The sequence below is a fragment of the Fringilla coelebs genome, assembly GCF_963513975.1.
Source record: "Fringilla coelebs genome assembly, chromosome: 7".
In the NCBI taxonomy this organism is placed as follows: Eukaryota; Metazoa; Chordata; class Aves; order Passeriformes; family Fringillidae; genus Fringilla; species Fringilla coelebs.
Genome location: NC_140035.1, coordinates 24,821,687 through 24,847,051, shown reverse-complemented (window position 1 = coordinate 24,847,051; position 25,365 = coordinate 24,821,687). Strand labels below are relative to the sequence as shown.

General features: G+C 41.3%; 1 protein-coding gene across 1 annotated transcript; it reads right to left on the bottom strand.

Moving 5' to 3' along the window:
• Positions 1-10,515: 10,515 nt before the first annotated feature.
• CD28 (CD28 molecule) lies at positions 10,516-20,302 on the bottom strand (the record flags this gene model as incomplete). Its single annotated transcript, XM_084209563.1, has 4 exons — positions 20,239-20,302; positions 13,745-14,098; positions 13,371-13,489; positions 10,516-10,656 (listed from the first exon to the last, which is right to left on the bottom strand). Exons 1-4 carry the CDS (start codon positions 20,291-20,293, stop codon positions 10,516-10,518), a joined length of 669 nt encoding a protein of 222 aa, XP_084065689.1. The 5' UTR covers positions 20,294-20,302.
• Between the last annotated feature and the right edge of the window lie 5,063 nt (positions 20,303-25,365).

The following is a 25,365-nucleotide window of genomic DNA, read 5'->3' as shown; positions in this document are numbered from 1 at the left end:
GTGCTTGAATTCAGTGTGAGGGGATCACCTGTGGTTTCTGGGTTGTGCAGTGAGAGATATCACCTACAGAGCTCTCTGTTGATATTGTTTTCTTGGCTTGCCTTTGATGTTGACACATGCAGCCATATAAATAAGTGATAAAGTGAAAAATGAGCTTTGGAAAAACCACAGCTCTGACGACCAGATGTGTTCCAAGTGGTAAATAAGAGATATGTCAGAAAGGAAGTGAAATGTGTGGAAGGAAGAAAATGAGAACATTTATGTGTTTCTGTCCCAGCCCCTGCAACTTTGCAGGTTTGGTTTTATACTTTCCCCTCTGTTGCTCTTAGAGCTGACATTTACTGAAGAAGGGAATGAGGAGCTGATAAAACATCTTCTGAAGTTATCACTGTCATTTGTACTACAGTATGAGGATCTTGACCAAGACTTGGAGTCCCAGGCACTGTACAATGAGCTTGCAGTCACAATAAGGAAAATACATAGAAAGTGCCAATGAAAGCTCAGAGGCAGTGCTGACAACAAAGCTTACCTATCTGCTTCCCTGTGTCATCTTTACATTATACTACTTCTGCCAAGACTTTCAGATGACCTCTCAGTACTGGTGATCTTGGCCAGCAAGTCGTTGAATTGTAGGGACAGCAGGTACCCAGAGGTACAGGGCATCTGCAGGAATAGATGAAGGAATAGACATCAGTCATTATTCTTGCTGTACATGGGTTTGCTTGCAATCTGTGCAAGAATAAATTGCAGACTAATTTATCCTTTGCAAAATAAGTTCCACAGTTTGAAGAGGGAATGTATGCCAAGGATGCTTCTCAATACCCTGGCAATCTTCTTGAGGAATAAAAAATGTGAGTCAGTCTGAAGCTCCTGCTCCCAAGTCAGACTCATCACCTTCAGTTGCCTTCTTGCTGTGTAATGTGGTGTATTCCCAATCTTTCCTGAAAAGCAGTGGGACAGATGACCTTCACAAGGGTCCAACCAGGTGGCACAGACAAATTCTGACACAGATCTTTGACTTTCTGCTGCCTTCAATTTGCCATACTCTGTTATCACAGTGTACAGCCATGCTGCTTTACTACTTTACTCCCACAGCAGCAGACATTCCTTTTTTCATGGAAACGTGTTTCCCAATCCTGTCATCTGACAGCCAAAGGTTGTCATCCTCTGTCCATAGTGCTAGGGGATGATTTGACTTATGGAAAGCCTGTGAGAGATGGTCAACTGCGTGACCATAGGAAAACTCATTACAAAAAAATCCCAATCCCAAAGCTTTACAAGTTATGAAATTATTATCCCCTCTAGTTCCTCTGGAGCAGGGAGTCCCCTACAAGATGCACTTGTACCCATGGTGGGTGCAGTGGGCAGAGTTTACAAGCAGCGTGAAGAATGTTGCAGTTATGCTTTCTGTCCTCACAACTGCTGACTTCGTATGTGTGCATAAGGACCATACCTCTGCTTCCCCCTTCACTTCCTTTTTCCATTTCTCATCTCCTCAAGGAAAGACTGGCACATCACTCCTGTGTGTGTTGCATGTATATTCCATATATGCCACAGCTGCAGCGTCTAGTACATACTAGTGCCAGCCCAAGTGCTTTCCAGATGATACCCAGCAGAGATGAAACACAGAGAGGCCAGGCAGGATGAGCCAGCTAGCTTCAGCTGGGAGAGGAGAGACATTAGAGTGCAAGCCATTGTCACAGGGGTGATGAGTCACCCAGGTATGCACAGTAACTATAGTGGTGGCCCTTCCAACAGCCACAACATCCTTTGCACTGTCTCTGGTTTCCTGTTGCCAGCACAAAACCATTTTGCCTTTAGCAAGTAAAACCCTTTGTTTCTCTGTATTTTCCCACTGTCTTGGATCCTTTAGAATTTTACTGTGTTTTTGCAATCTATATGCGTATGAGATGCTAAACTTGGAGAGATTACAGCGTGAACTCAATCCTAAGGAATCTGAGAGTGCTGTTCAGCTGCTACTGCTCATGTCATTCAACAGAGGCAGCACTGAATTGATCAGTCCCTCAAATTTTGCAGATTTTTGGTTCTGATATTTTTCATCTGCTCTTCTGTAGTCAAAAGTGCTAAACATTAGTTTGTTGACCAAGATTGCAACCCAGCATTTACATTAGGGAAGAAGACACTCCCACACCAAGTTGCACAGATGTGCAACTTCCTCACACAACTAATGATACATAACTGGATTCCTTCCCTCAGTAAATGAACACAAGAACTTGTGGTTCGCAAGAACAAGGAGTTAATCTTTATTGACAAAGCATTCATTATGGCAGCTATCGAGAACAAGTGAGTTTAATTTTTATAAAGAGCTATGTTTAGGGGGGAAGGTGAATGTCATATTTTGCACTTGGGGCAAGAAGGGTTATTCAAGACCTTGGTTTTCCTGGGCTGTAGCTGGGGCACAAGAAGAGTGCAACATGCACTTTTGATTAGAATAGCTGAAGCAGAGCCACAGGGAACCCACTTTCTGCTCTGCAGTCAAAAGGGATGGTTATCAGTGTTGTCACTGGGCTTAGTGATAAAAGTCTTATGACTATATCTCTCAAGTCCAGGGCTAGACCAAATTAGAGCAAATTTGGAGGTATAAGAAAGTGTTACTTCTAAATACAGATAGTCTGAGTTTATAATTTTTCTTATACTCCTTATATCTCAGTGGCTGGTTAGTTGACCCAGGCAAGTCAGGACGCAGCCAAGTCAAACATTATTAATCTAGAGATACCTTAGACACAGTGAGCATACTGTGCTCGATGTGCAATTCAAGACATATGCTCACTGGTTTGGGGTTTTTTATTTTATAGTTACATACATACATAATAATGGAGAGGAAAGACCAAAGCTTGCATCTATGTTTGTACAGTTGTTTACATGTCCATTTGTGAAGCATCTCTCAGTATCCAATGTAGGAGATGCCTTTCCTTTAAATCTCTTAACTAGTGATTTCTGTGTAATGTATGCAGCCAACAGTGTTTAACTGTGTGCAGAGGTTCATTCTGCCACAGGCATAAACATGCAAGGGCAGAAAAACCGCAACTTCTCCATGGACCCTAACTTGTGTCGTGAACCCAGGGCTTCCAGTTCCTGCTAGCATCCATCAATAGCAGACCAAACATAATGTTATTCTATAAACTGATTGCACAGCAGATAGCTTTTCTTGTTGCAAATCTCCATAGTTCAGCAGATTGGAGGAGGGGGGAGGGAAAATCAAACTCCATGCCCTGGGAGCCAGGCCATCTTAGTGATTTACAAATAACCCCAGTGATTGAAGTCATTCTGGGTGCTTAATATTGCTCAAGTCTCTCTGTCTCCCTCTCTCTTGCACTCTCTCTCAGCATAATAAAGCTAAGGAAATCCAGGAGACTAAATTCAGTGCTGCAGATTAGTGACAGGAAGGAAAGTAGATATGCATGAATTAAACAAGACCATTTGCCTTTTTGGATCTGCAGATATTTTTCTCTCAGAAATGCAACCCCTTTTTTTTTGCAGGTGACACCCACACATCTCCTCTACTTACTGGCGATGATAAAAAAGGAGATAAACAACTGGAGCTCATGCAGTTAGGCTTAATCTTTGTATGTCATCGTCACCAAGCAAAGCCACAGCAGTAGGAAAATAGAGCTGGTTTCTGTTGCTCGGTTCTAACTGACATTTCTTCACCAGGTTGCTCATGTAACCTGTGGACTCCTTGAACTCCACTTTGTACCTGCAGTCTTTTTACAGCATGTGGGTATTGTTAAGCTGTAACTGGACTGAGCTGCAATCCATATATACTCTGCCTATACCCCGGTCCTCATTTTGCCTCAGTGGTTTGAAATCAGATTGCAGAACTACAACATAAATGTCTTAATAAAATCTTTAAAAAAAAAAATTTAAAAGGGACAACGTAGGAATGTTGATTTTAAAAACGTCATACTTCAGGTTAAATGTAGGATTTGTAAGTAAGTAATCATTAAGTACAGAACAGAGAAAAGGTAAAAATAAAATCTTTTTTTGCACATATATGGTTATTTTGACTTAAATGTCCTGAAATAATCACTTCATCCTTCCAAGAGCTGCTCTTGCTGGAGGAAGTCCACTACAGCTGCAGTTCAAACTAATGCATTTCTCAAGTTGCTGGAGTGAAAGCTTTGGAGTTGCTCAGCTTCCCTTTTCCTGCAGACAGCCATTCATCCATCCTACCTTTCCAGACAGTTTGCTAGTCCATTGCCCTTTGGACATAACTTGTGCTTTCATCTCAAGAGTTTCTTGGGAGTCGACTGTGCATCCAAGTTCACACACAGGACCTAACCTGGCTTTCACCATCAATGTAGCTTATGTCTCAATGATGCAGAGCAGACAAACAGTAAAAAGTACTTCTTGAGGCAAGAAGGACTAGGGAGTTTTTTAGAGTTCTTTCTAGTGTATGGCTAGGGAGAGGCAAAAATCTGAGCTTCGAAGTACATCCTGCAGCTGGTTTGTTCATTTTCATTCCCTGAGGGACTTTTCCAAAATTTCACTCAAGAGGTTGCAGAGTGATTTCTCCTTTAACCCCTTTTGCTTCTTCCATCCTTACTGGTGAACTTTTCCCTTACAGGGCTGTATTTGAAAGTAGTGTCAACTGTGTGTGTCTGCAGGAGGGAGAGAGGTTATTTCCCTGCTGTCCAATTCTGTATCTTCATAGTCTTGCACTTCTTTGTTGTTGTTAAGATAAAACACTGGCATTACTTCAACAGTCAGCTAATGAGAGAAAAAGCTGCAAAGACAGGATAATGCTCCCAAAGGCATCATTCCACCCTGGACTTCAGCCTCTGTCCCCAAGTATCAGGAGCTGATGAGCTACACAAACTGATAAACAATTTCCTTTCTGCGGCCAGTTTTGATTTGTCTGGGGAAGATCGAGAAGTCCAGGAAGAAATGTGAGCAATCTACTTAATCATTTTCATGAGGAAAAAAAATAAATCAGCTCTCATCTTGACCACTGGTGTTTGAAAATTAAAGTAGCCCAAGGGCTGTCACAGGCAGCGAGCGTAGCAGGAAAATTAGTTCATTCTGACTCACGACAGAGCTATCTAATTTAATGGAGCCCTGAGGAGGCTGTCGGGCACTAATTTAGCTATTATCTAAGCTAGCCTGATTGCTAGTTGTGCCCTGCTGCAGCCCTCCGTGTGAAGGGCTCGAGCTGCTCTCGGAACCTGTCGCCCGCTGAGCGGCTGCGCTGGTCCTTCCCGGAGCCTTCCTGCAGCGCTGCGAGGGAGCGGGGCCGGCCCCGCTCGGCGTGGGCTCGGCTTAGCAGGGGGAAATGCAGCGTACTTAAACAGCCGCTCCGGGCTCACGAGGGGGCAGAAGGGAGGCTGGATAGGAAAGCTTCCTTCGGGCATTTCCTGCCTTTGATTTCTTAATTTCGCAACCTGATCTCTTGTCTTTTAAGGTACTTTAGTTTCTTTATTTTAGAAGAAAAGGATATTATAAAAATGTTGGCTATTTGAACCTCCTACCAGATTGAAACCACTATGTTAATTTCCACAGAACTGTTACTAATGCTTGCTTGCCTCTTTGATTTTGCTGGTTAGGTAGTAATCTTTCCTGTCTGAAAAACTAGATTTGTTCCAACCCATGGGAACATTTTAAGCAATCCAGAACAGTTCCCTTGAAGGAATAAGAATACAGTAAGGAAAAGGAATGATGTAGCCACATAACGATGCAATGGCTATGAAAACTGTGACATTTGAAAATTCCTCATAATTTCAATGTCAGATGAATGAAACTGAAGTGTTTCTGGTAAGTTTATGTGGCCTAAAGTTACATTTATTTTTTAATAAAACAACAACAACAGCAGCAGCAGCAGGAGCGGCAGGAAGAACGAGTGCCTTGATTCTGAAGCTCTGGTAAGAAAAAAAAAAAAGCAAACAAACAAACAAAAAACCCACCATGAATTTGAGATCATTCAACTTTTTATTTCCTTGCAAATGGGTTAATATAAAATTGGCAGCCTCCTAATACTCTGTCAGCCAAATTGGCCACATCATACTATCTGCATGCCCTTGAGGCTGGAATAGTAGCACGCTGTAATGTGATGCTCTAACAAAAGCACCTAATTGGGAAGAACAGCCCATTTGCATCAAGATAGGCAGCTTGTTTCCTTCTCACAGCCACTTAAAGATACTGACTTTGGCTACAAATTACTGCTTAATGCTGTTTTCAGCCTTTCCCAGTCTTTACTGAACCTTAACAAAGCTGATCTGTTCTCAACACCCTAACCTGTTTTCTGGTTAGTATGAGTGACTAACAAAATTATGTCTTGGCCTGTGATTCATCTTGCATAACACATTTTCCAGTCACACAGCAAAAGCCTTGCTGAAAGTGGAAAAATTTGATCTTTAGCACTGAAGCCTTTGCCTGTGTGCTCTTAAAACTCAAGCTTTTTGTACCATGTTTTTATTAGTCAAACATACCATCAGTAGCCAAAGTTGCTTCTGCTGTCAGAGCATGTCTGCAGGCATAATGAACTTGGCAATAGCCAAGAGCCTGCTATGCACAGGAAATGAAATGTACAGAAATTAAATGCACCGTGGGAAGCATGTGGTGTGCGGGATCCCCACGTGGCTGTTTGGCACAACTGAAAATCTGAAGATGATGGGAAAAAATCAAAGGGATGAAATACCCCCAAATCCTTCAAACAGAAAACATGTACCTATCCAATCACCACATGGCTTCAATCTCCTATGGCAACTCCCTACCCCAAGCTGAGGAGGAATGTGGCATACAAGACAGTCTTTGTGAAGCAAGTAACCAGTCAGGAAGGAGTACATGTGGAAGGCGGCACAATGGTGTTAGAGATTAACAAATAGGATGGATTCCTGAACTGCTGAGTCTGGAATAGCAACGAAAGGGAAAAGATGATGCACAAAGAAGGAGGATATGATATTGTTTGGCAGAGATGCAGGGTTCACATTTATAGCTACAGAAGAAATAAGAAGCATTTTGGAAAAAATGTTATACAGGAGGATAATATTGGAATTTGGAATATTCAGACTAGAAGGAACATCCAAGACTTTTGGCTTTAGTAAGCCTGACCACCCCAATGGGAAGGTTCGAGACTGCAGAGATAACACAAGCTACTACCTCCTTGGCATTCATCTTCTAGGGCTTTGGTTCCTGGAAGCAGAGAGGCAGGCTGTTGTGTTGTGCTGGAGACGTGCAGAACAGGAATCAGCTTGCAGGGGGCTGGAGCTACACAACCCTTGGTTGACCCCTTGCAACATATGTTGATTGCTGTTCAGATGTGATGACTGCAGATCAGATGTTCATTTGACACTGAGACCCAAAAGTGGGGGAAAGGAGGATGAAAAATTAAATCACTCTTTGGCAGGATTATATTTGCATTTGAATTTAAACCAATGTGTAAGGCAGAAAACCCTATTGATTTACCTCTGCCCTCCATGAGGCATACTTTCCAAGTTCAGAGCTTCAGCAGAGGGAGGTTTCTTTTTACATCATCCCATAAACAGCATATAGACCCCAAAGGCAGGGCCAGGGAGGGACAGGACTGTCCTGGCATGTTATGCATTGCCTAAAACCAGATGGAATAAATTAGGATTGCTGCTTGTCAAATATGCTGATCCACATATGCAGACTCCAGGCTTAACTGACTTGCTTCTCTGCAAACACTTTATTTTAGTCCTTTACAGTGGTGGATAAAAGGAATTTACTGGTATCCCATCTCCGACAGTCTGCAATTCATGTCCCTAAAGAGCTTTAATGTAACAGCAATGTCCATTTTAACACAGTGCTGGGACTTCTCATGTCCTAATTCTCCTGATTTTTTCCCTTTAGGATATTTCCCTGTATCCCCATTCCTTTTTGGTCAGTTGAATGAGTTAATACTTGTTACAGATGTTCCAGGTCTTACTTTCCAGTATCATGTCCTGGGAGCTACCAGTATGTTTTAAAATATTGAAAGTACAAAAGTGTAAGGGGAAGGTAAGCAAATTATACCAATATTTGCTTTAGAAAGCAATAGTTTCCTCTGAGTAGCCTCAGGCCTAATACATTCATTCAAGATTTAATTTACTGTATCTATTTAATAATTTTAAAAGGAGATTGCCAAAAGTATAATAAAACTCTAGAGAATATAGATGCAATGAAATAGATGCATCTATACCTAAACATGTATATATGCAGTTTATGCAAAGAACATCTATTCTGTTTCATGGGTTTGATGCACATTTGCCATCTCACCTTGTACTAGAAGTTGTGGTTTTCCATGTGATCATACATGTCATTGTGTCATTGTATCATACAGTGACTGCCTGGAAATTGGTGAGACAATTCCATACCCTGACAGAGAGCTGTGCTCAGCCTGCTGCTCTCTTCTGGAAGTGGCTGGGTGCCCCAGCACAGGATCATTCATATCTCCCCTCCAGGTAAGGAGGGAGGTGGCAAGGCATTAGCATCCCTCTGTCAGTGCCAGCAAGGAGGGCCAGGCTGGGAGCATGCAGCGATGCCCAAGTGTCCTGCCTGGCTCCCTCCCCTCTGCTCTGTGCATGTGCTCCTAGCTGCCTCAGTTACAGTACAAAGGTGCAGTGAGGGCTTTTCAGGAAAAGAGAGTAAAAATTGTATGTAGAAAAATGTCAGCCTTGGAGTGTTTGTGAATGTGGTGAGGGGAAAGGAGAACTAATAAATCAGACTTTGTTTTGAAGTTCCTCAGTTCAGTCATAACTGAGTTTGCTGAACTGAACCAGACCCAGGCTCTCAGGGCCTGCCAGGTTCATGACTGGATTCTCATGCTGAAGGCCCAGCACTGCCTCTTGAGCTTTGCTTACCATTGCCATTGGGACGCTGCTGTCCCTGGCTGGGGCAGAGGGCACCTCACTGCTGCCCAGAGGTGGCACAGCACCCTCCAGGAACATGGTTCATGGTGATGTAAGACTCAGAGTGGAAGGTTTGAGGCCCAGTCAGCAAACTCAAATGAAACTTCCAATTTGGAAGTGCCAAAGTTGTTTTCCTGGCTTAAAACATCAAAGTAGATTGTTGTCATGCTTCCACATCTCTACTTTTGTCCTGCCTCCTCAAAGAGAGAAAGAATATTCTTGTCCTAGTTTGAAGGAAATTAAATGTTGTACAATCCAAATTTTATTTTAAGATGGGAATGTGGTTTTTAAAATTGTTTATTCAGCAGTTTTTATAAAATAAACATTGTGTCCTCAGTATGAAAAGGGATTTTATGCCAAGGCAATCCCATTTACAATTTAGGATGTCCTGTTATTGTAAATATACTAGACTGAAAGAATGGATCATGTTTTGCTAACTTTGTCCTGCTCTGGCATGGAGCAGCCTTGAAGAACATCTTTAGAGAGAAAGGCAACTTCCAGATAATGCAAAGTTCCTCAAAGTGCCCAGAGCAGATCCTGCAGATGTCTGAGAACTTGCATGTCCAATTTACAATGCTGGGAATGAGAATTTACAATCACACCCAAAAGCAAGACACTTACGGGAAAAAAATTTAAGTGGTCTTTAGTTACTCATAACTTGACCCAGATTTTCAGAGGAGCTCTGGTACAACCTAGGTGCCAGAAGTTGTGCATGAACTTTCGGGAGGACTCAGGAGAATACCTTCTGAAATCTCAAATTCACAAATAAAAGTAATAATTTTCCCAAAATCTGAGCTCTCTGCTTCTAATGCTTCATATATGACTTTGCATTCCCTTGATGCAGAAGGCAAACAAGAAAGAAATGGGGTTGTTCATGATGAAGACATCTTTCTTTCTCTCCCACTTGTCTTGATTTTGTCTTCAGGTTGCTTGCTTTTTCAGTCTGTGGAGTTGCTTGGTCATGAGTGCAAATGGCCTTATGAACATTTACAATGTGTCCAGCCTAAGGACACAAATGTTGAAGGTTTACTAGTTTTCTATTAGCTTGATTTGTCCTGGCAGATCATTTGCTCCATAGTGTAATAGGTTGGATGCCTTCTGACTGACCTTTTCCTCTTTCTTTTAAGCATGTGTTTTGAACTTCAAACTGTATCTTCGTCTTACAGAGAAAAAAATATTATTTTTTACATTTTGCCAGGTTTAACAGTAACAATCGAAGGATTACACATACAGGGAAGGAAGTTAAGGGTTAAATCTAAGGTAGTAGTAGTAGTTATTGGAAAAGATAAGAAGTTCTGCTTCTTCCAACAGCTGAGCAAAACCACAAGTCTTAGGAAGAAACCAGCTCTGAAGTCTGATGCCATCTTTCCGTCTTATCCACTGACAGCCCTCAACACAAGCTGGGCCTCATTTTCAGCCATCATGGAGAAAAATTCTTTTTTTACTTCCCCCCTTCCGCCCCCCCCCCCCCCCCCCCCCCCTTTTAATATTAGTTTGTTGGTTTTCTTTTAGCAGATCAAAATTTCGTAAACACTTGCTATGGTGTAGGTGTCTGTAATTAATAGCAACAAACACGATGAGAAAATGAGAGGCTGTCCTTCCATGCCCTAGAGCAAGTGTCTGCTAGAAGCATGCAAGGCTCCTGGTGGGATCAGGGCTGCCAGGACCGATAGGCGGTGTAGTCTCGCGTTGGTGCATAGGATGGGTAACCCTTGTTCTTCTGGTACGGAGGGTGCCGGGGAGTCATGTTCATGTAGTCGCTCTGATGGTACATATGCTTTTTGGATTTCTGCTGTGAGAGAAGGGTGAAGACAACCGTGAAAACTCTCATGTTAACTGCTGACAGTTCTGGCCCTAGGTCCCTGTTCAGGGAAGCTGGCATCTTTGTAAGGTGGCTTCAGATTTAAATACATTTACAAAAGAATTAGAACACATGTTCTCATCAAATAATCTATGGAATTTGCCCAACCTAAAAGTAAGTATCCAGCTTATCTGGTGGGAGATTAACAGTGTTAGTTCTTCAGGTAAAGGAATGCTAAACACCAGTGATACAAACTGATGCCTCTTACCATCATCTTGCCTCTCTCATCTGTGGAATGATTCAGCAGAAACAGAGTTTCAGCTGTGAAGGCTGTCCTCATTTATTAGGAAGTAAAGAGAAATTAGCTTAACTCAAACAGAATACAAGCATGAAAAATCTGCCCAGACTATGGTTTTCCTACTATTTACAGCAGTAAGACACAATGCATATGTTGTTCTGAACCTTCCTTCAAGGAGTGAAAGAATCAGAGCTGATGTTAATCTTTTATGTCTCCTAATTTGCACCTCAAAAATCTCATTTCCACTGTTGGATTCCTGCTTATAATTCCCACGTGAGACAAGGGAGGAATCGGCTCTTTTAGAAATAAGAGTAGCAGAAGACAGGTGAAATAATTTGCCTAAAATCACAGAGGAAATATGTGGCTACAGCAGCATTTCAGCCTCTGACTGCTGCAGGCTGTGCAAAAGCTTGGTGTTTTTTACACAGCTTAAGGCTTTATTGATTAGGGGTAAGTAAAGTGCTTCCATGCTTTTTCCTTAATAGTGATCATACCCTCTTTCGTGATCTCCTTTAACTGAAATTTCCTTCCCATGTACAGAAATAGTTGCATATGCTGTAGTATTCATGCATATGATGCCACGGAATTGGAGGAGGTTTGCATTAGGAAATCTGATGGCTGAATTATGTTGTATATGCAGAGTGGGGCAGTTACTATGAAATATTTTAAGCTTTTTAACATTAATGTTATATATATGCAAAGGGTCGAATGTAAGTTACATACTGCTTAAACCATGTAATGCAGTCAATGCACGTAGAGCATTAGATACAAAGCTTTATCTCTGTGTTCATCTCCATAATACAGGATTTCTGATTCACCTAGGAGGTAGTTTTGCATGGGAGAAAGACATTTTGCTAGCATGAGTGATTGTTGGGCTGTTACAGGATGAAAGACTGCTACTTTTGCAATGGAAAGCAGTTTTTCCTTCAGGGAAGGCAGAACTGTATGAAAATAGACAAATCTTTAGCTGCTTTCAGGAACTGATCAGGCTTGCCATGTCTGTCTAGTACCACAATTAGGACCTTTTTTTACAATTCACAGTGTCTTCTAGGGAGCTGTATTTACATTCAACAACACTCTAAATACATCCACAATCAGAATACATATTATCTGAAGAATACTAATAGCAGTAATAACAGCAGGTAAAAAATGATGCAGCAAACAGCACACATGGCAATGCAGCCTTGTCACCCTTGCTGGGGGCGGACATGTTAGTGGCAAAGTATGAAGCCATTAGGTAGCAAATGAATATAGCACAGAGATAATGGTTCAGATTGTAAATGATGGATTTGAAGCTATAGCATCTCATCTGCAGCACAGCCACAGCAGTGCAGCACTGTAACACCAGCAGCTGCTCGAGTAATCCTCTCAGCTCTCCTCAGTCAGCCTCTACAATAGGACACAAAGAAGAACCACTTAACTGGCCTTTTCATTTTCCTGCGGCAGTGCCCCCTTTGATTGTTTTCCATTAGAAATAGCCACAGATTGAGAAAGTGTCCTTTTGTGAAACACTTAGCAGATCTTAAGCTTCAGCTAGCAGTGACAGTGGCTTTCTGTATACATGCAACATTTAACCTGGCAGGGACTCTGGACCCTTTATACAGGCTGCCTCATAATCGTTGTGTTGAAAATTGCTATTTAACAACAAAAATAGAGGGGAAAGTAAGAGTGCAAGGAATTGAGTTCTCCATGTTCAAGTCTTTCTCACATGGAGTTAGTAGTGTAAATTGGCTCTGGAGATCACAGTCCCAAGACTTGTCAAGGAAAATGTCCTTCTGCTGCCCCTGTATCATGCCAGGGGGAGAACTGGATGTGACTTGGGCCAGTCAACTCTCCAAAGAGGTTAGAAAGTAAAAATTATGAGCCATAAGGCTGTCTCAGCTTTCTTACTGTTGTATGTACAGACAAGGGACTACTGAGAGCCAGGTGCTGCTATTCCCTTGTAGTCAAGCTGCCAGAAACAGTGGTTGCTCAGAGAATTGCTGGATAGGCACCAGACACCAGTGCAGATGGTCCTGGGCTGAGGACTCCCTGTAGGTTGTTTTATTGTAGGTGAGCTCCTGTCAGTATAGTCTTATAGGGTTTTGCTAGAAATGTTTGTACCTGTTGAACCTGGCAGGTTCAGCTGGCAGAGGTGTCTTGGTATTGCTGGTCTGCTGGGCACTGCCAACACTGTGGCATTATTATCTGCTGTAGGACTCTACCGCAGAGTTCTGACGACCCACCTGGAAAGCATCTGGTGTTTCAGCTCTTTTGGGGTACACCATGGGTGTGCATGCATAGCTGGGATGAACACTGTCATCCTATACTGAAGGGGTATCAGTGAGTTGGTAGTAAACATGGCAAGTCTAGCCTGAGAAATGAACTACTAGAGCATACAGAGCAAAGGAAAATACAAGTTTCTTACCCAATAGTTAAAAAAACCTGCAGTTATTAGCATACTGTAGAGTGCAAGAATTCCAGTCACTGTTGCCAGAATCCACAAAGGAATTGCAGACTGAGGCTCTTGTATTTGGGTGGGTGTCTCTTTAAGGAAAGAGCAAAGAAAACTTTAAGTACATGAAATTAAGAACATCAATCTCTGCTTATTTATTCCTTGTTCCAGTGTGTCATTTTTATTAATCATCATTTTAAGATCTCTTCTTCAGGAAGTCCAAAGCAGAAATGCTGTTTTACCAGGCAATCCAACTTTTTTTTTTTTTAGGAAACAAACTGCCTCCAGCCATTATGTAGGGAGTGTGTTTAGGGAGGATATTGGCCTACAGTGGTTTCTCAGCTTACCTTTCACATGAATGACTGTCCCATTGCTCTTCTCATTGTAGACGTAGGGGGGTGGATACATGACCTCAATTTTGCAGAAGTAGATGTCAGTTTGGTTGGCATTCATGTTCCAAAGATTGAAGATGACTTTGTCTTTATCATGATCCCCCTGGCAGTTGAATTCTTTAGTTGAATTTCTCCTAATTTTTGTTGCGTTCCATGAAATAAAGCAAACTTCAACTGAACTGTCCGTTCCTTTGTGTAGCGAAGCTCGAAATTCCTTCCCTGTCCCATTGTATGTGTAGTTGCAAACTAGGGTTGCAGTTTGGTTAGCTACAATGAGCAAAGGATGCTGAGCCACTAAAATCTTGTTTTCTGGAAGGGAGGGGAGAAAGTGAGAAGAGCACTTGTTTATAAAATATAGTATGAGACTTCAGAACCCCACATCCTCCCATGCAACTCTTCTCCATATCTCCTCTCCCCTGCTGACACTCCCTACCAGGAGTACAAAACCACCCATCTGCAGAAGCAGTTTCTCACAGGAACTACTGTTGCAGCAATCCACCTGCATGTAAATAATATTACACGGTCTCTAGGGGAGACTGAGATCAAGAATGTTTTTATTCAGAGTCAGAACACTAGCAGAGACAGCAGCCTGTGATTAAGATTTAACATCGGAGCTCAGAAGCCTAGCCTGCACCTGTGTGCTTGTGTGTATACCTAAGGCTCTCTTAGTCTATCCTTTACTTAGCCAGCAGTTTCCTGGAGAACATTATGGAGTGAAAATACTATGAATTGACACTGCAGTCAGATAAGAGAATATTATTTATACATTTTCTTTTTAATTCAAGGACTCCTGAAGAGTTTGCAGGTGGATTTGCTGAACCATTTCAAGGGTTTGGACCTTGGGCAATGAACACTTAAAGCATGAACTGCTATCATTTTAATGTAAAATAAGTAATTTCTTTAGCCAGCGGCTGTAGTAGATTCTTAATCTCTCAAAGGACTCAAGAGCTGACTAATCTGACACTGCATTGGCACTTAGCACTTGAAAAAAACCTGAAAAAAGCATGTCACATGAATGTATAATTGAATTTTAATTGACCAGACTGTTACATAAACAGGAAATGTTTTCTGACATGTAGACCTCTGTGCTATCATCTGCCAAACAATGAAACATAGCAAGGACTATGCAGAACAACAGCTTCTTCCAAGAAAAGTCATCCTGCACAAATGAGGCCCTTCTTTTCAAATTATAACACCTAAGTAAGAAGAAGGGAGTTGTGGCTCTTAATCTAGAGACTTGCCCAAGCTTTTATATGACTGCTCAAGTCCTTATGCAAGCTCAGCTAATATGAGGTCTGGATAGTCTTTTACAGATCCCTGAGAATCACTATGGCTGTTAGAATGACAGTTGTGCCTCTTGTCCTCAAAATGTGGTGCAAACATAGATTCTTTCTACTTAATCCATGTGGTAGAAACTTCAAAAAGGCTAGTAAGAGAAATGAAGTGGGAAGGAGACCAGAACCAGAATGCCCAGAAAATTAGTATTTAAAATTGTTTTTAACAATATTTAGGACCAAATGATGCTTACTGTATTCATGCCTGCACAAAAAGATGAAGTATTCCAGCCTCTTGAGCAGGATATTCCTTTGGGATGAATGTGGTCCAGGGAGTAAACACAAGATGCATGAGACGGCAAGGACTAGTGCTGGGGTGTGGGCAGTAAAAACAACCTTTGGCTAGAAGGTTCTCCAGTTACCAGCAGAACTTGTGAAACTGCTGAAGTTGTTAATTCTCTTATTGAAAGTCTCATTTACCACCTCCTGCTTCAAATGAGAGAAGGAGATGTGAGACAGGGAATGCTCTACTGCCTATCTTTAGCAAAGAAAGATTGTAGCCTATCCTCCTTGCATCTCTTTGCTCAACATTGTTAGTGAGGGGGTGGAGGAAAGCTCATAACAGCTCTGAAATTCCATGTTCCAGGCAACCAAGACACTGTGAAACTTTGGATGAAGGATAACATTTCCAGGCTTCCCAGCATAAAGAAACAAGGATCTTTGAATCCTAGGACAGTGGCTAAGTAAGAACAGAGAAGGTGAATCTTTACTCAAGGTGGTGCCTGTGGTAACTTTTCATCAAAACGAAGACATTTCAGCAAAACAATTTGGTTTCCTTGAATCAGCATTTTCCGACAAAAGCTCTCACATAGGCTTATAAGGCATTCTAGTAAGGGGTGAGGTTTGGATTCCACTGCTTTAGACAAGGTATTTGATTATATTTTTGTTGGCCAGAAAATTGATCTTTGGCCTATGTGGCAATTTGCAAATCTGCAGGAGAATTTTCCCACCTTTAGCACAGCAGAATTCTACACATCTCACATGAGACAGAGTTATTCTACTGCTTTGCAGTATTTGTGCACTACTACAACACTGATTGTCACAGGGACTGAATACACCTTCAGGGGAGACCTTTTCTGTCTCAGAGTTGAAAACCAAAATAGGGTCCCAGAACAGACAGAAGCATTACACTTCAAAAAATGCTTGCCTGTTTTCATTGCAAGTACTTACAGAAAATGAATGGATTTATTGCTCAGCCTGATCATATTTTCTTTGTGGCCAGAGGAAAGTCATAGAACACTGAAAATCCCATCCTGAGGGACTGCCTTCAGATGTTACTTAGACTCTTCTGCAGACCCCAATGACTTACGCCCTCTCCTTTGCTGTCATCAGCTAACCTGTATTCCTGATGTTTAGACCTGCGAGTTCATGCCTTGAACTCCACTGTTTAACTACAGCTCTGGACTATTTATGTCCCTGCCATGACACAGTGCTAATTGGCAACTAGTCTCTTTTGATACACCCACCTAAAATGATAAATTCCTTCAATTTATTTTCACCCCTTGCCTTTATAATCCAATCTGCTTGCCTTGTCTTGGAGGCTAGGCTTGATAACCCAGCTCCATACTGCTGATGCTGGGATGGAGACTGGCTGAGTAGTGGGAAATGCTCATTTGTGGGTCATTAAATGAAGACAGCTCCTACATGATTGAAGCTAAGCACCCAAATCTACTTTCACAAAGTGGCTTTGCTAGTTCAAATCTAAATTAAAGGAGAGATTTTTGTTTTCGATTATAGGAAGACTCATTAGCCCCACATGAATTGGTTGGGCTGCAATGCCAACAGGGGCAAGGCAGGCTTACCCCACCAGCATGCTGGAGAAGCCCTGCTGTCATCCTCCTCCTCTGGACTTGGAGGTTGTTTTGAATTGAAGAAAGTCAGTCATACTAAAATATGTGCTAGTTTCCTGGGAATGACAAAGTAATGCCTAACATCCCTCACTTCCCAGGTGATCTGAATAGGATTTGACTACACTCTTAGTAGGATCTAGCCCATTCTGAGCAAACATAGGCTGAGGCTGCTTTTGCCTTCAGAGAGACAGTTTTTCTTTATAAGTGTAATTTTGGGTTTGTTAAATGGTGAAACTCTGAAACATTTAGTTGGTGTTTCCATTTCCCTAAGTAGGGTTATGTTTGCCACTTCAGAGCTGTGTTCAGCCATGCTGTGTAGTAATAAATATCTGTATATTGGCCTAACCCAGCCAGGAAAATACCAGTTAAGAAAAATCATTGTTTACAGTTTCAAAAAGCAGTGACTTTAAAAACGTAAAATCATTTCAGACAGTGTACACAGGCTGCAAGCCTTCTCACAATCTTAGGATTTATGTGCAATGGTGTGTAAGATCTCTGAATGCTTGTGAAGCTTTTTATAGATTATTTGTACTGTTGGATATTTCTTGTAATCACATGTGAGGGGGTTTTGGATCATGAAACAAAATGCCATCCATCTATAATATCTGTAAAAAACTGACTCTCTGATCATTGAACCTGATTCAAGCAAAACTTCATTGAAGTTTTTTTATTTTTTCTATTCGCCAAGAAAGTGAAATAGAGTTGACAAAGTATGGAAAATAACTATTTTGAGGTGTTTTTTTTTTCACCAGAACTCTTCATGAATCATCATCAGCTATTGGAAAAAAATATTCTGCTAAAATATTTAGTACTCTTCTTCCTTTTTTTATGCTGGTTGACTTCAAGAAGCTATTTTCCAGAGCAAAGTATCTAAAATAAGTTGACATTTCTGTAAGCACAAGAAAGAAATGGCCCACCTAACTCCCTGGGGGGATAGGGAAAAAACCTAACCGAAAAAACTGAAAGGAATTTGTTTAAGCCACAGGCAGAAAGGCACACAGGTATGTTCTAAACAAAGCTATTTTGGTTTTGCTGCTGCTGGTTTGTTGTTCAATTATTGAACTGAACTGTTGTTCATTTTACTCTTCTTTCCCAGATGCAAGGGTCCTTCTCATTTACTTTGGTTTGAGGCCACCCAGCTGTGTGATGGGCAGCTGGGGGGATCCTCTCCTTTTGGCTCTTTCCTGCTTTGCTGCAAGTACTACAGGAGTACTTCAGAAAGCCCACTCACCCAAAGGTGACACTCTTGCTTTAATCAAACCCAGTATGAGCATAGGGCTTTTTCTTGGCAGTTTGTGATTTGTTTTTTTAAAACAGGAATTAGTTGATGTCATCCTACTCTCGGCTAACCTTGCCTCATCCATCTTTTGCATTCTGGTAATCTGGGTATGTTAGAAGTTGATTTTAAACCCCAGAGACCATAAGCCAGAAGGTTATGCACATAATATAAGGATTAGGTCAGTTGTGGTACACTGCAGTGGGAACCTCCTTATATTACTTATTTCACAAAATACCAGACACTTAATCTAGCTGCCTCTCTAACAGTCCGCAGCAAGGTAATTATTTCGCCAGCAAAAAGGGGAGGAGGACAAACTTTGTAAATGTTAGTGTTTCTGCAAAAGGGAAATGGCTAAACTAGTATTTCAAGTCCCTTTCTATGATTTAAACTCAACCTGCAGCAGCCACTGGTATAGTCTAAAAATAGGATGAATTCTGTGGATTTTCCAAAACCAAAATACCTGAGGCTTATAGTGCACTTCATGGCTTGAGGAAGTCCTGCAGGGTTTTGACTTGCCTTAATGTTTTCCATGTACTAAAGACCAACCATCTTGAAAATGAAGAGTGAAGAAAATAGATGGGGAAAGGATGAAGGAGAAAATGACCTCATGTGCTTCTCTTTAAGAAGTTGAACAATCTTGGTGAATCTGTTGGAGAAACACAAGGTCTTCATGCAAAGCAAGTGTATGTGTGTCTATAAAGCCATGGCATAACGCCTGTGTCTGAGAACCACACACTGTGATTTATTTTGTTGCAATTCAAAAGCACTGCTTAAAAGCTGTTCACACCTCACGGAAATGTGTTCAGAACTGTTAACCTACTGCTGATACTTATCCCCTCCTGGAATTAGTGTCTTCTTTGACAATCCAGGGGCCTGCTGTGGAAATAATTATGATATTGCAAACACAGAATTATAAACATGGGAAAGGACAAGGAAAAAAACCCCTATGATTTCTTTAAAAATGTATATCACAGTGTCGTGCAAACTACAATGCCTTCACTAAGGAAAAGAACTATGGAAGAATAATGTAGAACTGAGAAAAAAATAGATTCAGTTGCATCTCTCATGCTAGGAAAAGTGACTTTTTAAGGTGTTCTCTATGTTAAAAATTTTGCACTGGAAACCAGATTTTTATTCCTATCTGTAACTTCCCTGGAAAATACAAAACACTGATATTTGGAGAAGACACCATAACAACAGTTCACAGTCAGCAGTCTGAAAAATTGTCTGTCTGAAGATTATCCTAGCAAAAGCCAGCATCCATTGCCTTGCTTTGCATAAACATACCCATTGGAAAGACGTTTTAGGTCTGAACATAGGAACACTGCATCAGCAAGCCAACACCAAGATAAATACCCTCAGCCACAATAACTGAAGAGTCAGGAAGATTCACTAAGACTCAGGATTTCAAAATCTCAAAAAGATTTTTTTTTACTAGAGATCTTCAGAAAGGAACTAGATGTCTAGTAGGTATCGGTAAACCACTAAACAATGCAAAAATTAGAAACTTGGCAAGTCCCATCCTTCCATCTTTGAGCTCAGTAAGCAACTCTGCTTTTGAGCAGTTATTTGCTGATCCTGTGAGGATGTTGTTGCACTCAACATCGGACCCCATGGCACCAAGCCAGGCCATGGGGAAACCTAAAGCTTTGGAAGTAGATTTGGGGATGTGCTGGTACACGGTCTGCTCAGACCCGCTGCCCCCAAGAAAAGGCACTTGTGAGCAGAACTTGTAAAGCCCAGGGGGTAGGTGAAATAAACACCCCTCTACCTATGCATGCAATTTCCAGATGGATCTAGAGAGAAGTCAAATTAAAAGAAAGCTCTTGGGTCTCATCTTGGAGGGATACTTCTGGCAGGAAAAAAATTGGCCTCTTGGTTATATCAAGTTGATCCAATTGCAGCGTGCTGCCTCTCCCCTTTCCCAGACCTTCAAAGTGAGAAAAAAATAGGGGAAATGATTGAAATATGGGGGTTTTTTGTTACCTGTTACATCAGCGGTGGGGATGAAGAAGAGCACCACGAGGATCCCCAGGAGCATGGTGTTAATGGTGGGCCCGCTGCCTTGTCTCCACCCCCTGCAGGCACTGCCGTGACTCCCAGGGCCCCACAGCACCAGCCTTCCTTCCCTGTGTGGCAGGGCTGCACCCTCAGAGTTGCTTACACAATCTCTCTCCTCCTCTCTCTGCAGCACGTGATACACTTCCAAGTAAAACTACTGTAACGACAATGTTTGAACAGGAAGTTTAATTGTGTTATGATTTTAGTGTTAGGAAGTTGCCTCTGCGAAGCTCAGTAATGCTTAAAAGGTGCTGGAAGCCTTCATTTCAAGATAGGGACTGTCAGCCCTGTATTGCAAAGAGTGGTTATGTTTGGGGCTCTGCAATGTTGCTTCCGTCAGGGAGGAATGACCTACCCCAGGGATGCAGTGCTCTTTATTTACAGAGAGTACATACACATGTATGCTGGTTCCATCACGATGGAAGATGCAAACACCAGTTTCTAAGTTCCTGGTGGCCAGACCTGGCCCCCCAGGAAGTTGTGTGCTCAGGAATCTTCACCTTTCCTTACTCCTAGGAGCAGAAATCTTCCTCTCTTGGCCTGCCACGTTGCTTCTGCCTGCTCTCCCAGCCCCTGGGAACACCGGCATATTTGGGCAGTTGTTTGTTCAGTCATTTCTCTGCATCTGCTTGTTGTCTTGAAGGCAGAGCCAATAGTGCAGGAAATAGTGATTTGGAATACCTTCACATTTTGAAAAATATCCTGATTTATGATGAGTGCAACTGTAATCCAATTAACACCTAGAGTAAAGGCAGCATGCAGCAAGCACATTGCTCAGTCAGTGCTTTCATGGAGGCCACCTTATGTGGCCACCTTATGTGGCCACCTTTTAGCTTTCAGCAAGTTTTTTCTTCAGCTCATCCAGTAAACGGTCTCTCTTCCTTTGCTTTGCAAGCTCAATGTCACCTTCTCCCTTGCAAGAGCAGGTTGTGAGAGCCAGATGATGGCATTTATAACTGTGAGGAGCTCTGGTTAATAACTGTTTATTTTGGTCCACCAAAGTAGAAATATTTAACTGTATCAATGCCTGTCCCTATCTTTGATTTATTTGAGAGAAAAGGGAAGCCATTTAGCAGGAAGACTTTCAAGAAAATTGGGCTGTTATAGAGAGAGGGGAAGGACCATGTGCTATCCTTTCATATCCCTTAGTATCTCAAGCCTTTAGACCATGCTTTATCAGAAATTGCAAATGCAATTTATGAACAGCCTTAGCTCGTATATTTATGTGCAGTCTAGAAATTTAAACAATATTCTTTTGTTTTGTAATCAGTGTTGGTTGCCTGCAACACTCAAAGTTTTGGAATTTCCTCAAACTATTTTAAAAGTAGAAAAGAGATAGAAATAAGGTTCTTTCTTAGCCCACTTTTGTGGTATCTAGATAAATGTACTGACACATTTTTTTTTAGTCATATGAGTGTATGTGCAGTACACTCATATGACTAAAAAAAATGTACCAATGTGTACCAATAAAATAGTCTCTGCTTAACTTGTAGTGAGAATCCCTCAAAAAAGTCAGAAAATTCAGTACTTTTCTGCTGAATTGTGTCACAGAGATGAAAACACACTGCTGGCTCTGGTAATGTCTTCTGGCTCTGGCAACTCAACTTACACAATCTGCATCTTGGCTGTCAGATCCTTTCTGTATTTGGGATATGGACTGGAAATGCACAAGGAGGGCCTTTCACCCCCATCACAGAATTAGCAGAATATACTGCAGAGAGAGAGATACTGCCCCTGTCATTGGCAAAGGGGCACCATTCAGGTGGAAACCAGATTATGGAAACAGCTGTGCAGGAAGAGATCCTGCTCTAAGAATACCACTAACAAAAGCCTGAGGGAACAGTGTGCACTCTCTAGGTAAGGTCCCATTTATTCCCTTCCATCCCTTATTGCTCCTCATGTGCCTCTCATTGTGAGGACAGACCATGGCCCTGAGTACAAACAAGGACTGGACTAGTGGAATGGAGGAGAGGAAAGAGGGGCCACTGGGCAATTATCCACTGTGGCTCTGGAGACCAAGCTGTGATGGATCATTTCTTTCTATGTTGATGAATAGGGGTACCAATATTGACCTTTTCAGAGATTCTTTTTTTAAGTTGTGATTTTAGTTTTGCCTAATCATTTCTTCTTTGATCTCTGGAGTAAGGAAAGGTGCTTTTCTTCCCACAAATAGCTTTTGGCTCATCTGCATTTCTTGATTTTCTAGGATTTTAAAACCCTTATGTTCCCGAGGGTATGGCTCCTTTCCTTCTCAAAATTGCATCTCTTCCTCTAATTTAAACAGTTAGTTTCCAATCACTTAGATACTTGGCTTTGCCACTTCACATGTGTGCTCTATTTCTTTTGCCAAAATTATCCTGAGGGCAGGGGAAGACGATATTTTAGCTTTCAGCAAACCATCTTGTACTTAGGACAAACCACATAAAAGTTTATCTAGAAAAAAAGAATGTGTGAAAATCTCTGTCGGTATGCCCTCACTTTTAAATTTTCATTATTCTCCCACCTCTCAAAGTATCTCTCTTTTTATATCCGGAGCATTACCCAAGGATGTTCTGCAGTAACATTAATTCAGGCAGTATTGACTTCTATTCTTACCACATTTTCCATTCATATTTCAGTCTGTTGAGTCTGTCTGTACACTGGCAGACAGGGTCTGCTTGCTGTCACAGCAATGGAAATCCAGATTAACACTGTAATTTCAGTAGAACTAGAGCTGTGAGAGCACTGAAAGAGCTAAAAATGCCATTTGACCATGTTTGGGGAAAAAAAAAATGTTTCCATCCCATCACAAAATGGCTGAAATTGCAGTCCAAGAGAAGTAAATTAAAGGTTTGTAAATAGTTTTCCAGTACACAAGAATCTAGAATATGGGTTTGGGCTTTCTGCTCATCACTGTATGTAAATAAAGAACAGTCTAGGTATTTGAGCATAGCTTTTCATGCCTACTGTTAAAAAACCAAGCACTGACATGAGCTATGACCTGAGTTTCAGAGAAATCTAACAGGATCCAGTGTGGTTTCTGAAGGAAAATATCCTTCTAAAGGGTTTTTGAAGGATATTTCTGGATATCTTAAAGTGTACCAAGAAATCCCAAGCAGGCTGCCAGTTTGCCTTTACATTAAAGAATGAAGAGGTAATAACCCACATATCCTCAGCCAAGTGTTCAGCTGTTAAAGAAGGACAATCCAGATTTGTTATGATTAAACAAATGGATAGTTTAGAAGGTAATTTTAAGATAAATGAAGCCTTCCTTCAGGCACTGGAAGTTGCATAGTACCATAATTGTTCCCAGCACATACTCTTGTTCTCAAGCAAATAAAAATGTATATGCATATTAGAAGAATAATTGCACTAATATACTATCATTCACTTATTTCTGAAAAGTCCAGTCTGATGGGAGACAGTAGATCTCTAAAATTCCCTTTTAACTACTATAGACAATTAACTTTAATATCCCTATACTGTCCTGCAACTGCATAGTAAGATTAAATTTAACAGCTGTCTGAGACAATCCTCCTCTTGCTTCCCTGCCATAAAGAATCATGACACAGACCTTGAGTGAGTAGTCTAGGTAGGCATTCTTTCGCTTGTTCTGCATGCTTGTACATTGTCAGCTGCTAAAGTAAATGCTTTCTTTCTTACAACTGCAATTCTTAAAGCATCTTGATTCTTCCATTGCTGGTCCAAGTAATGATTTGATTTGAACAGTGATATGCACCCTTAATAAAGATGGAAGGTTTGTTCTTTCACATCTTGCTTATAAGCAAGTGTGCTTTAACTAGCTGCTGTAGAGGTGCAGAGGTAGGGTGACAGAAAGAGTGCAACAAACAGACATGCTATTCTTAACTAGGAAGACAAAAAAATATGTATGTTATTCACCGTCTACTATGTCCAGTAAGTTACTATGTTATTCACTACTAGTTATTCACTGTCTACTATGTCCCAAGGAGCTACGTTGCATTTGTCACCTGAACCTCTTCGTAAAGTGACATATTGTTATCTTCACTTTACAAATGGTGAATGAAATGACAGCAAAGGGAAGAGATGCCCGAGGACATGCCTTAGGTTAGTGGCAAAGCTAGGGACCTCTGCAAGTAACCCTGGTAAGCTGCGTAACTTGCAAGGTCTGACCACTGTTCTGATGGCCTTCATTCCATGTTGTCACTTCCCACGCACACTGATGAATTTTCACTATGTTCCAAGTTTATATCCTTCCTTCTGTGAGTCCAGGTACCTTCATATCACTAGTGCAAGCATTACCCTCAGAAGGAAATATCAATATACTCCTTCAGAGGGAATTTTAATTTTCTGTAACTTAGAACGTTATAACTGATGTCTGGTACATAGGAAACTTCCAGGGCCAGAACTAAATATGACATGTCATGGTGGAAAGGGAACTTTCTCTTTTGGAAAGATGTGAAATTTTTGTTTCCAGCCCTCAATACAGCAGTCCTAGTGTGTCACTAACACAGGACTTAGAACTGCCATCAAACACATATAAACCTGAAAGAGAGCTTAAGAGAAGGCTTCCCTATTTAAGAAAAAAATATTTCCTTGACAGACTGAATATTTTTAATGTGAGTAGATGAAGCTGTTCATTAGTGCTTGTTGGGAAAGGGCCAGGAGTTCACACATGAACATTCCTGGCTCTTATAAGGTTAAAAATCTCATCCAAGTTTCAAAGTTGTAACCATTTCTTCTGGCTGTTGGCATTCTTGGTTTGAACTGTTAGAACAAGTCTTAAAGGAGGTAGATTAATGAGTAGGGGAAGAATGGCTCAAAGCTGCCTGATAAACTCCGTCACCTGCCTGTAATCTGACATATGGCTGCTGCTTCATTAGAGGCCAGTATTTAGGTAGGAACACCTGAATTAAGGCCCACAGGTGAGTACATATGTATGCTAAATCTTTTGTGATAAAAGCATTAGAGATTAGGGCTAGAAGAAGGATTTTTGTTGACTGCACTGCTTGATGCTTTTTCCTCTTGGGTAGAGAAGGTGGAGAATATTACATATTACCATGAAAGATATAGCAACAAAGCAGTTGTCAAGTA